This window comes from Leptonychotes weddellii, chromosome 2 (genome assembly GCF_054177405.1).
Source record: "Leptonychotes weddellii isolate Sample4059 chromosome 2, ASM5417740v2, whole genome shotgun sequence".
NCBI lineage: Eukaryota > Metazoa > Chordata > Mammalia > Carnivora > Phocidae > Leptonychotes > Leptonychotes weddellii.
Window position 1 is genome coordinate 117863264 of NC_138370.1, and position 13815 is coordinate 117877078.

At 38.5% G+C, this 13815-nt stretch overlaps 1 protein-coding gene and 1 pseudogene across 3 annotated transcripts in view; one reads left to right on the plus strand and one right to left on the minus strand.

The window, feature by feature from the left end:
- The window catches only part of COPS4 (COP9 signalosome subunit 4), a 39869-nt gene extending 26487 nt beyond the window's left edge, over positions 1-13382 (minus strand). For 2 of the 3 annotated variants that reach the window (XM_006741887.3, XM_006741885.3), the window contains exon 1: positions 13229-13382. In XM_006741887.3, coding sequence (XP_006741950.1) covers positions 13229-13302 — 74 coding nt within the window. In that variant the 5' untranslated portion in view covers positions 13303-13382. Of the gene's footprint in view, positions 1-11716; positions 11819-13228 lie in introns of all 3 variants that reach the window. The other variant, XM_081812214.1, reaches the window with a different exon arrangement.
- Positions 4215-4580, plus strand: LOC102745685 (large ribosomal subunit protein P1 pseudogene; annotated as a pseudogene).
- Positions 13383-13815: the final 433 nt, after the last annotated feature.

Below are 13815 nucleotides of genomic sequence, written 5' to 3' on the forward strand. Positions count from 1 at the left end.
CTCAACCCATACAGTATTCTCTGAACCTTGGTTATATGATTTCTCAAAAACACGATGGATCAAATTGACTTGTAAGAAAGATAAACTGACAGAAAAGGCAGCAAACTCCAAAAGAGAGAAACTACTCTAATAAAGCAAGGAAATATTATTAAGCTTTAAAATAAAAATTGATAGTTTTAAAATTTTTAAAATTTGAGGGACAGTATTCAGTTACCTGAAAATTCATTAACATGGAATATCTCATTCTTTCTATATATACACATACACACACATGCACATATACTATTTCCCATATCTATATTTATACATCTACTTTATTGCTCTGGGCATTTAAGTTAATACATTCAATGATTTATTCATTTTTGATTGACTTATTATTCATATTCTTCATATTCATGGCTAAGCTCCCTTAATCTTATATCCCTATAGATTATTTTATACTAACAATATTATACTCAAATATGGCAACGTCCCACAGAAATTTTCTGATTAACCTGCTTTAAGTCATTGTTTTGTAACTTATCAACTAATCTGTATTAAAAACACACCAAAAAAACCTCTAAAAAGGATAAAACTTCTATATTAACTACATCATACAACTTGCATTACAAATTGCCTACCCAAACTCTCAACTTTTATTGATTAAGAAAGTGAGGTACAGGGGCGCCTCAGTTGGTTAGGCAACTGCCTTCGGCTCAGGTCATGATCCTGGAGTCCCGGGATCGAGTCCCGCATCGGGCTCCCTGCTCAGCGAGGAGCCTGCTTCTCCCTCTGACCCTCCCCCCTCTCATGTGCTCTCTCTCATTCTCGCTCTCTCAAATGAATAAATAAATCTTAAAAAAAAAAAAAAGAAAGTGAGGTGCAGAGTTCGGGCTAGATGCTATCTTACTCATTCTCTAATATGTAAATTCTAGTATCTAAAAATAAGAAATTACTTTTTTACAATAATAATAAGGAATGACTAATAAACCTAATTTAAATCTGGGATTTAAATAATCAATCGGGCACCTGGATGGTTCAGTCAGTTAAGCATCTGCCTTTGGCTCAGGTCATAATCCCAGAGTCGCAGGATTGAGCCCCCAGTCAGGCTTCCTGCTCAGTGGGGAGTCAGCTTTTCCCTCTCCCTCTGCTCCTCCTCCCTCTTGTGCTCTCTCTCTCTCTCTCGCTCACTCTCTAATAAAATCTTAAAAAAAATAATCATTTAATATTGCCATATTAAATCATCCAAAAATGCTAATTGAGCACCTAAGCTTTTTAAAATGCTAATATAAGATTCTGTGTATGATACTAAAGAGATTTTAAATAACCTTAGTCTTTGAAGATATAATATAGTCGGGCAAATAAAAATTTAAAAATCAAATAATATTATTACGTATTAAATTAAAATAAAAGTTACTGAAATGAATAAAACTGAATAATATAAGAAGTATGACTGTAAGAACTAATAAATGAATTTGGTAAAGTGGGGTACAAAATCAATGCTTGAAAATTTGTTGTGTTTCCAATAGCCAAGCTATGCAAAGAGCCCAGATGTCCATCAATAGATGCATGGATAAAGAAGATGCAGTATATATACATACACACACATACACACACACACACACACACACGATGGAATATTACTCAGCCATCAAAAAGAATGAAATCTTGCCATTTGCAATGATGTGGATGAACTAGAGGGTATTATGCTAAATGAAGTCAGTCAGTCAGAGAAAGACAAATATATGATTTCAGAAGAATTTCAGAAACAAAACTGATGAACATGAGGGAAGGGAAGGAAAAATAAACTAAGACGGAAACAGAGAGGGAGACAAACCATAAGAGACTCTTAACTGTAGGAAACAAACTAAGGGTTGCTGGAGGGAAGGTGGGTGGAAAGATGGGGTAACTGGGTGATGGGCATTAAGGAGGGCACATGATGTAATGAGCACTGGGTATTATATGCAACTGATGAATCCCTAACTTCTACCTCTGAAACTATTAATATACTGTATGTTAATTAAATTGAATTTAAATTTTAAAAAATCTGTTGTGTTTCTAAACACTAGAAAACATCCTATTTACACCAAAAAGAAAAAAATAACTAGGAATAAATTTAACCCAGGTGAAAGATCTGTACACTGAAAACTATAAGACATTGATGAAAAAAACTGAAGACATAAATAAAAGGAAAGACATTCCATAGTCATGGATTGAAAGTATTAGTATTGTTAAAATGCCCATACTACCCAAAGCAATCTACAGATTCAATGAAATCCCTATCAAAATTCCAATGGCATTTTTCACAGAAATAGAACAAACAACTAAAATTTGTATGGAACCATAAAAGACCTTGAATAACCAAACAATCTTGAGAAAAAACAAGTTGGAGGCATCACACTCCCTGATTTCAAATTATTACAAAGCTATAGTAATCAAAATGGTATGGTATCAGTATGGACACAGACACATAGATCAATGGAACAGAACAGAGAGCCCAGAAATAAACCTGCACATATATGGTGTTATAATTTATAATATAATTTATAACAAAGGAGGCAAGAATATACAATGGGGAAAGGACGGTGTCTTCAATAAATGGTGCTGAAAAAAATGGACAGCCACATGAAAAATAATGAACCTGGACCACTATCTTACCCCATACCAAAAATAAACTCAAAATGAATTAAAGACTTGAATGTAAGACCTGAAACCATAAAACTCCTAGAATAAAACACAGGTGGTAAGCTTCTCAACATTGGTCTTAGCAGTATCTTTTTAGATCTGACTTAAGAAGCGGTGACAACAAAAGCAAAAATAAATAAAGGGGATTATACAAAACTAAAAAGCTTCAAGTAAAGAAAAACATCAACAAAATAAAAAGGCAACCTATAGAATGGGAGGTTATCTGATAAGGGTTAACATCTAAAATATATTTAAGAAACTCATACAACTCAATAGCAAAAAATAAATAAATAAAAGAGTGATTAAAAAATGGCAGAGGGGGACACCTGAATGGCTCAGTTGGTTAAGCATCTGACTCCCGATTTTGGCTCAGATCATGATCTCAGGGTTGTCAGATGGAACCCCACATCAGGCTCCGCCCTAGGCATGAAGCCTACTTAAGATTCTCTCTCTTCTCTTCCTCTCTCTCCCCAAACCCCTGTTCACTTTCTCTCTCTCTCTCAAAAAAAAAGAAGGGGGGGGCAGAGGAACTGAATAGACATTTTCCCAAAGATAAACACGGCCAAAAGGCACATGAAAACAGGTTCAACATCACTAATAATCTGAGAAATACAAGTCAAATCCACAATAAGATATCACCTCACACCTGTTAGAATGGCTATTATTAAAAAGACAAGAAATAGCAAGTGTTGGTGAAGATACACAGAAAAGGGAACCTTCATGTTCTGTTGGTGGGAATGTAAATTAGTGCAGCCACTATGGAAAATGGTATAAAGATGTCTCAAAAAAAAAAAAAAAATCCATATTGTGATCCAACAATTCTACTGGGTATTTATCCAAAGAAAATGAAAACGTTAGTTTGAAAAGACATATAAACTCCTATGTTCATTGCAGCATTATTTACAATAACTAAGATATAGAAACAACTAAAGTGTTCATCTATGAATGAATGGATAAAGAAAATGTATGTAAATACAATGGAATATTAATTCAGCCATAATAAAGGAAGAAAATCTTGCCTTTTGCAACAAGACAGATCTTGAGGGCATTATGCTAAGTGAAATAAGTCAGACAGAGAAAGACAAATACCACATGATCTCTCTTACAGTGGAATCTAAAATAAAACCAAATCAAACACAAAGATGCAGATCAAACTGGTGGCTGCCAGAGGCAAGAAGTGGGGTATAAGAAAATGGGTGAAAGTGGTCAAAAGATACAAACTTCCAGTTATAAATAAGGGGATGGAAGGTACACCATGGTGACTGTAGTTAATAATACTGTGTATTGCATACTTGAACGCTGCTAAAAAAGTAGTTCTTAAAAGTTCTTGCCACAAGAAAAAAAATTTTGTAAGAATAAAAAATGGATACGTTTCTTTGAAATTAAGAATATCTATCAAAGTCACCATTAAAAAGTGAGAGATGCTTTCCTCAGCTGCCTCTAAGGTGCTCGGTCCTTCCAAGGAAGCTAATGCCATGACGGGGTGAGGCCCTCACCATCCGTTGACTAGCACTGCACCAGGCAGTGCCTGCTTGGCACTTGCCCACACCATGGCCTCCATCTTGGAGCTCGCCTGCACCTGCTTGGCCCTCATCCTGCAGGACAATGAGGTCACAGAGGCTAAGATCAATGCCTTCATTAAAGTAGCACGTATGAATGTTGAACCTCTCTGGCCGGGCTTATTTGCAAAGGCCCTGGCCAATGTCAACATCGGGAGCCTCATGTGCAACATAGGGGCTGGGAGAGCCACCCCAGCAGCTGGTGCTGTTCTGCTCCTTCCACCACTGCTGCTCCAGCTGAGAGGAAAGTGGAAGCAAAGAAAGAAGAATAGAAGAATCAGAGGAGTCTGATGATGACATGGGCTTTGGTCTTTTTGATTAAGCCTCTTCTGTAACCTGCTCAATAAAAAGCTTAAAAAAAAAGTGAAACATGCAAGCCACAGATAGAAAAGATACCTGCGATCCATGTATTTGGCAAAAAAACCTCCCAACCAGAATACACTTAAAACTCCTGTAAATCAATAAAAGATGAACAACCCAATTAAAGAACAGATAAAATGCTTAAATAAGCACTTTAGAGATAACATCCAAATGCCCAATAAGCATATTAAAAGGTACCAATAACCTCAATATTCATTAGGTTAATGCAAATTATAGGCACAAGTAGGTACTATTATACTTCCACTAAAATGAGTAATATTAAAAACACTAACAAATTTGAGTGTTGGTGAGGATGTAGGGGAACTAATCTCATCTATCCCTGATGGAAGTATAAAGTGATCTACACTCTGGAAAACCACTGGCAGTTATCTACTAAAACTAAACATGCCCTCTATAACCCAAATATTCCACTCTTGGGTACATATCCAAGAGAAATTAATGTCTATGTCCATAAAAAGATAAATACAAAAATTTTCAGAGTAGCTTTATTCAAAATAGCTCTAAACTAGAAAAAATTTTAAATCTCATCAAAAGAAAGGCCCACTAATAAAATGGAATTCTACAAATCAATAATGAATGCTTCATGCATGAATGTATCTCACAGACATTATGTTGAGTGAAATAGGACAGATACAAAAGGGTATACACTGAATGGTTCCATTTATGTGCATTTCAAGAACAGGAAAACCCAAATCACAGTGACGGAAGTAGAATAGTGGTTATATTCGGGGGTAGTGACTGGGAAGGGGCATGAGGGAACCTCTGGGCATGTTGGAAATATTCCCAGCTTGATCTGGATAGTTGTTACATATCTATGTATGTGAGAAAATGTACTGGGCTCTACTCTTAAGAGTAATGTACTCAGGGGCGCCTGGGTGGCTCAGTCGTTAAGCGTCTGCCTTCGGCTCAGGTCATGATCCCAGGGTCCTGGGATCGATCCCCGCATCGGGCTCCCTGCTTGGCGGGAGGCCTGCTTCTCCCTCTCCCACTCCCCCTGCTTGTAGTCCCTCTCTCACTATGTCTCTCTCTGTCAAATAAATAAAATCTTTAAAAAAAAGAGTAATGTACTCAATGCAATGTACTTTAAAATATACAGGTATATATAAACCCACACATATTTTATATTTTAATAGAAAGTAAAAACAAAATTAAAAAAGAGAGATGAAAAATGAAGAGGTTAATACTTTAATTCAGAAAAGAGTAAAACCAAAAGGGGTTAGATTAGCTAGAGAAGGCTCCATGGATAAAACATCTTTTCACTGAGCACTCAATAGAAAAAATGGAAAAGTGATTGATATGGAGAACATGACAAATACCAAATACATTTTCCTTAAAAAATATTATGGAGGTGGGTGCCTGGGTGGCTCAGTTGGTTAAGCATCCAACTTTTGGTTTCAGTTCAGGTCTTGATCTCATGGTCGTGAGTTCAAGCCCTGCGTTGGGCTCCACGCTGGACATGGAGCCTACTTAAAAAAAAAAATTATGGAGGAAAATAAATTTAACTAAGGTGCTTGCATCTGCCCTATCCATTTATCATCATCAACAAATGTTTACTGAGCACCCATTTATGTCTATGAACTAAAGTTCACCATGTTGATTCCTGATTTCTTGGCACCTAAATCTGAAGGTAAATAAAATATACCCACATGAAAATGTATCACAGTCACTATTTAGAATCAAAATGAGTAGAATAGGTATGTATTAGTAGATTTTTCACCTATGGTAATGATGAATTAGATGACTGGACCAACCCTACCTCAAAACAAAAACAAAAACATAAAAAGCTGAAAGAAATGCAAAAAAATAATAATAATAATAGCATAAAATCCTAACAAGAAAGAAGAAACAGGAGAGGATGAGTACAAAGAGCTTCTGTCTGTGAAAAGCCAGGTGAGAGGCAGAGTGGCACTTCTGGTGGGCTCTGCCTTGGGGCATTCTGCCAATCTCCTAGAAACACTGAGAGGCAAGTTGTAATTTTTGGCCAACTACAGAGCTAAAAGAAAAGGAATCTGAGATCCATGCTTTCCAAAGGAGGAAACACTACCACTTTGGAAATAAGATTACAATTTCTATTCTAAGGATCATCAAGGTAAACCAAAAAATTCTGAAGCCTTGATGCTAGACAGCTATCACCCTCAGGTGACTGGCAGAAGGAAATGAAAATCCTCCATGAAAGGTTACATCCTAAGCCTCCAAATGTTGAAAAGTATATTTTTAAATAACTTGCCCAACAAAGATCACAAGGCATATTACAATATGAGCTAGAATCAACAAAAGCAACAGACAATAGCAACAAGCAGGGACTCCAGATACTGGAGACTATCAGAAAGACTGTAGTACAATTACTTTTATCATGTTTACAGAGATAAACTCAGACTTCAAAGTTTCAGCAAGAAACCGAGAACCATAAAAAATGTCATTTGAAGAAAGAACCACCGAGGCACCTGGCTGGCTCAGTCCGTAGAGCACGCAAATCTCCATCTCAAGGTCATGAGTTCAAGCCCCACGTCAGGTGTGTAGCCTACTTAAAATAAAAAATTTTAGGGGTGCCTGGGTGGCTCAGTCGTTAAGCGTCTGCCTTCAGCTCAGGTCATGATCCCAGCGTCCTGGGATCGAGCCCCGCGTTGGGCTCCCTGCTCTGCAGGAAGCCTGCTTGTGTTCCCTCTCTCGCTGTGTCTTTCTCTGTCAAATAAATAAATAAAATCTTAAAATAATAAATAAATAAATAATTTTAAAAATATATTAAAAAAAGAAAGAAAAGAAAAAAGAACCACCAAAAACTACAGAACTAAAAAATACTATATCCAAGCTTACTCAATGAAGTTCTTAACAGTAGATTAAACACATTTGAAAACCTGATAAACTAGGAGGCAGGACAGAAAAACCTATCCAGAATAAAGCATTGCAAAGTAAGTACAGAAGACAGGGTAAGAGACATAGAGGTCACAGTAAGAGGGCCTAACAGGTGTTTCACTGGAGTCCTAGACAAGAAAACAGAATGGAACACAGGCTACATTTGAAAATATATGGCTGAAACATCCCAGGACCATGAAAGAATCTATCTGATTCAATAAATACAGTGAAGCACAACCAGGATAATGCAGTAGAGTATTTACAAACAAAAATAAAATAAAATAAAATAAAAAACAATGCAATGTGACTCTGTAGCTCTTCACATCGAAAGGTAGAGTTTCTTTTCCCACCCTTTGATCTGAGCTTGTTTTGATTAATAGAATTTTGATAGAAGTGAAGTGCCGGTTCTGAACCTAGACAGACCTCAAGAGGTCTTATATGTGTCTTTTTCTCTTGTAACCCTGCTGTGGCCACATGAACAAGATCAGGCTAACCCACTGGATAATGAAATATGTAGCCCAGTCACCTCCACTGCCCCCGCCAACACAGCAAAGCAGCAGTGCCTACCTAACCTGCAGCTGACTACAGACACATGTAGGACACACATGTGGAACCCAGACCATGCAGAACAGAGAACCATCCAGCTAGGCCCAGCCAACCAACAGAATTATAAGTAAATGATTGTTGTTTTAATCCACTAAGTTTTAGAGTGGTTTATTTCATAGCAAAAGCCAACTGACAGAGAAATAAACAAATCCACATAGACACATCACAAAGAAGTTTCAGAAAATTAAACAATTTGTAATTTCCTTAAAAATCAAAACCACAATGAGATACCACTTCACACCACTCAGAATGACTAAAATTAACCACTCAGGAAACAACACATGTTGGCGAGGATGCAGAGAAAAGGGAACTGTCTTACACTGTTCGTGGGAATGCAGCCAATCTGGAAAACAGTATGGCGTTTCCTCAAAAAGTCAAAAATAGAACTACTCCAGGACTCAACAATTGCACTAGTTAGGTATTTATTTACCCAAAGGATACAAAAATAGTGACTCGAAAGAGCACATGCACCCCAATGTTTATAGCAGCAATGTCCACAATAGCCAAACTATGGAAAGAACCCAGATGTCCATCAGCAGATGAATGGATAAAGAAGATGTGGTGTATATACACACATACACACAAAATGGAATATTACTCAGTTGTCAAAAAGAATGAAATCTTGCCATTTGTGACCACATGGATGGAACTACAGTGTACTTTGTTAAGCGAAGTAAGTCGGTCAGAGAAAGGCAAATATATGATTTCACTAATATGTGGAATTTAAGAAACAAAACAGATGAACATAGGGGAAGGGAAGGAAAAATAAGATAAAAATAGAGAAGGAGGCAAACCATGAGACTCCTAACTATAAGAAACAAACTGAGGGTTGCTGGAGGGGAGGTGGGTGGGGAGGATGGGGTAATCGGATGATGGGTAGTAAAGAGGGTACTTGATGGCATGAGCACTGGGTGTTATATGCAATTGATGAATGACTGAATTCTACCCCTGAAGCTAATAATAACTATATGTTAACTAAATTGAATTTAAATAAAAAAATTTTTTAAAAGAAAATGACTGATAATATGTAAGAGAATCTCGGTAAGATTAACAACTGATTTCTCAGCATATTTTAATTTTAATTAAAATTTAAAATGTTAAAAAAAGAAATAATTTCCTAAATGAGGTTGATCTTTAAGCATTTTAAATATTTCAATGTAGTGTTAAGTGGGAAAGAGGGAGGAAGACAGGTATTCTAGGCCAAAAAAAAAAAAATCACTATCTGAAATGTAATCTAGTTGGGAGAAGATAAGGCCAAAAGGTAGATGTGTTTAGAATTCAGGGCTCTGAACCAAGCAGATAGGTTGTATTATGGCCTTGCCACAAGCTATGTGACCTCAAGCAAGGTATTTCACCTCTGTACTTCAGTTTTCTCATATGCAATGTAAATTTTACTCATTAAGGATTAAAAAATGTAAATAAAGATGTGCTTGGCACATGGTAAACACCAGATGTTAGGGAACTTCACTCTTGAGATGGGAACCACTAAAACTTGTGTGTGGGAATAACAGAGAACCAGAGAATCTGAGTTATAAGGGGCCCTTGAGATTATATAGTCTTATCCTCCGGTGTGTATGTGTCCTCCATTTTTTGACAGTTCTATTCCATTCTATTATTAGAAAGTTCTAATCCAAAGTCTACCTCTGTAAGGCAGAGGAGCCTATTTTCTTTTCTGCAAAACAGCCTTCTTTTTAAAGATTTTATTTATTTATTTGATAAAGAGAGCGAGCACAAGCAGAGGGAGCGGGAGAGGGAAAAGCAGGTTCCCCACTGAGAAGGGAGGATCCTGAGATTATGACCTGAGCTGAAGGCTGAGGTCTGAGCCACCCAGGCACCCCTGTAAAACAGCCTTTCTAATAGTCAAAGAGAGCTAAAAGGTCTCCCATTACTCTCTTTTCTCTATGCTAACAGCTTCTTGTAAAATGAAATGTTTAGACTCCAAAGGCCTGCTATCCTCTTCTGGGTACCTTCTATATTGAGAAGTGGGAAGAGAAAAAAAAAAGGTCTTATTTCTATAGAAATAACTCAACAAAGACTATAATCCATAACATCATACCTGCCCTCAAAGAGATCACATTCTAATTGGAAAAGCAGACAAGTAAACAGACAATTAAAACAATTAAGTGCTATGGTAGAGGTAAATACAATCTGCCACTGGGCCTAAGAGCAACAAACCAGGTCCTGTGTGTGTGAGTATTTATGAGTGTGTGTTGGTGGCTGTTCAGAAAAGGCTTTTTGGAAGAAATAATATCTCAACTGAGTTTCAAAGAACTGAGTACGTTTTAGCCAAGAAATTAAGACAGGCTATCATAACAGCTACCTATTCAAATGGTCCCTCTTCAAGGCTCTCCTCTCTTCTAAAGTTTTGTATGAGATGATAATAATGCATAATATATACAAAAGTAGTTTATAAAATTTGCAAAAATGCATTTTATACAGCCAATTTCTTATGTCCACTTTAGATTATTGTGTTAATTCACAGTTATGAGAAAGCATTTCTAATTGAAGTTTGGGCAAGAAAAGCAGGCTGATAGGTTAAAAATAAGCTTTATAGAGTAGAAAAACCTGGGTTCAAATATAAGCTCTGCACCTTTCTAGCTATTCATCGATTCAACTAACACTTATTAAATGACTGCTCTGTTATAAATATTCTGCTAATTGCTGGAAACACACAGTATCAATATTTTAGAAATGAATTTACTCTGCTATCCCTTTATATGGACTGCTTTGTCACCCAACTCCTAACATAAATCCTAAAACTACTGATATATTTCAAGAGTGCTTTCCTCATAGACATGTAGCTGGCAGAACTGTTTTGTTATGAAAATAAATATCCCAACACATTCCTGTAGAGATAGGACCAGATATGTACCTGTAGGCAAGGCCAAGACTTTCCTCAGAAAGCCCTGGCTAGGGGCGCCTGGGTGGCTCAGATGGTTGAGTGTCTGCCTTCGGCTCAGGTCACGATCCTAGGGTCCTGGGATCAAGTCCCGCATCGGGCTCCCTGCAAGGCGGGGAGCCTGCTTCTCCCTCTGCCTCTGCCTCTCTCTCTGTCTCTCTCTGACTCTCATGAATAAATAAATAAAACATTAAAAAAAAAAGAAAGCCCTGGCTATCAGTTATCAAGCACAACAATCTCAGGTGATAGACTATTACAATAATGGCCTCCAATGAATCATGCCCCATCTGTCCATGCCCTTTCTAATGTAACTTGGCCACTCCTCCCAGAAAGAGGTAGACTCCATTTTTCCTTCCCTTGAATCTGGGCTGGTCTTGTGATTTACTTTGACCTGTTTTAGAGAACTGACATTATGAGATTTCCACAGCTAGCCTTAAGTGTGGCAGCTTCCACTCTAACCCTTTTGGAACACTTCTATGGCCCTATAAGGAACTACTGAATGAGAGACCATGTGGAGAGACAGAATCAGCCAGCAGCCTGATGTATATGTGAGCGCATTTTAGCTCCACCAGCCCCAAATGAGCTGCCAGCTGACTCTGCACCTGCATGAGTAAGCCCGGCTTAGACCCGCAGAACAGTCCAGTCAACCCAAAGAATCCTGAAAAATAATAGTTGTTTTACACCACTAAGTTTTTGGTTTGTAACATAGTAATACATAACTAAAGAACCCTATAAGATAGGTACTATTGTTTACCTGCAATTCACAGCTGAGGAAGTAAATTCTTAGCTTAAGTTTCAGAATTCTGCAAACACTTGAAAAACTATATCTCTTCTGATAAAGAATGTACTTCATTTTCTTCAACAAAACAAAAAAGAAAGCAAAGCGTGGGGGGAAATATAAGCTGAGCATGGGGAAAAATATATGATCATTTTACTTTCATCCAAATCTAAAAATTACATGCAGAAAGGATTAAACCATGAATGAAGACAGTCGGTACTCTATGGAGTAGAAGACACATTCACCTTATTTACAATCCATGGAATAAGTCATTATATGTACTTACTAACTGCTTTATAATAATAATAGCAACAAAGACAATTTTGTGGCACTAAATGTCACACTGTTCTAAGCAACATGTGTGATATAAATGTATATACACACACATACTCATTTTGTCCTCAGACAAGAATAAGTCCTATTATCCCCATTTTCATGAGAAGGAAACTGCAGTACATAGTAGCTAAATCCAAGATACACAGCTAGATTTCCCACTGATAAAACTAGATTACATGTGCCACCAGAGAAAAGATAGCAGAGTTTTCATAAAACACAGCCAAGGTTTCAATGGCCAGGTTAGAGCAGGTGTATCCCATTTATGTAGATCAACATGATCTCAGCTGTCAGGATGTAAATATTACCATCAACTTGAGACGCATACTTTATAAACAGAATTCAAGTTCATTACAAAAGAACAGTGCTGTATAATCTACAAAAAGAAAACGGACAATTATCTATCTACCTACCTACCTACCTACCTACGATTAACACTATTGTAACTGCTTGCATGACAGGCACATGTCACAAATTTTAACGTGGAGTGGATCTAACCCTTCAACGTAAATTCCGCAAAATTCCTAAACAATTCAGATTCCTGCAAATATCACTAATCTAGACATCCTGACTCACGTTGTGAGGGCGTTCCGCTTATGTGCCCCTCTTCAGAGTTGGTGGCGGAGAGAGAACCCAAAACACAAGGACTCACAGAAGATGGTCCGGGTGGTTCTGAACGACATGATAGCGGCCATACCTCCTCACCCCCGTCAGCCTCTAGAAGCCATCTCCCAGAAAACCCTGCATCGAGGTCCCAGAATATACATTTCCCTCAATCAATTTAAAAAAAAAAAAAAGGCCCAAAGAGAAACCAGAATTCGGTGTGAGAGGACAGCCAGGGATGGAAAGAGGCACCAGGGAAGGAAAAGAAGGCCGTGGGAGCAGTCGTCCCTCAGACCATGCTTCCAGAATCTTAACAGGTAAGGATGCTATCAAAGACAGAACAAGTTGACAGTCACCCCAAGTCTGCTCCCCCCGCCCCCCCGCCAGGGTTCCCTGCACCGGCTTTCTGCTGCTCCCAATTTTTGCGTCTACAAACGACCTCAGGCCCGCCCCCTTGGTCGTCAGGCCGTATCACATCCCAAAGCCGCCATCAACACAAGAACAGGTCTATGGCTTCCCTGCCGACCTCCCAGGGCCCTGGGAAATACTCACTTGCCCGCAAGATCTTTATGAGAGCCGCTCGAATTCATGAGCTGGGCCAAATCCTGCCGCACGGCTGCCGCCATCTTTCTTCCAGCTCAGCAGAGGCTGCCGGGCCTCGCACAGCCGAAAAGAAAACGAGTGTAGTCCTCCAGACTGCAGCTAGAGGGAACCCGAGATGCCATAGAGTACCGACTATGTGGGCCAGAGCGCCGGGTGTAAGAGCCTGCGCAAGGTCCATCCCCAGAGTTGAGTGACGCGAAGCTCCACTCACGTCCGAGGCCCGCCCAGGATTCTCCCACAGGCTCAGGCTCGCGCGCTCCCACTTAGGATTGGCGGATGAAGTCCAAGGCGTGTGTTGCTTGTGCAACTCCAGTAAGTGCCGGGTACCCGAAATTGCCGCGTCGTCATTAATTAAGTTCCGTGTCTCACTTACGTGGTTTACTCTTGTTCCTAGTTAAGACAGTCCTTAAACTTCGTGTGTTAAAAACGAATTGCTTTTATGTCCAATGCACCACAGACTGGTACTGTTGTAAAATACAGTAAAAAAGGACATATTTCTCCTCTGACTTTGTACGCTTTATATAGGTTGATCATGC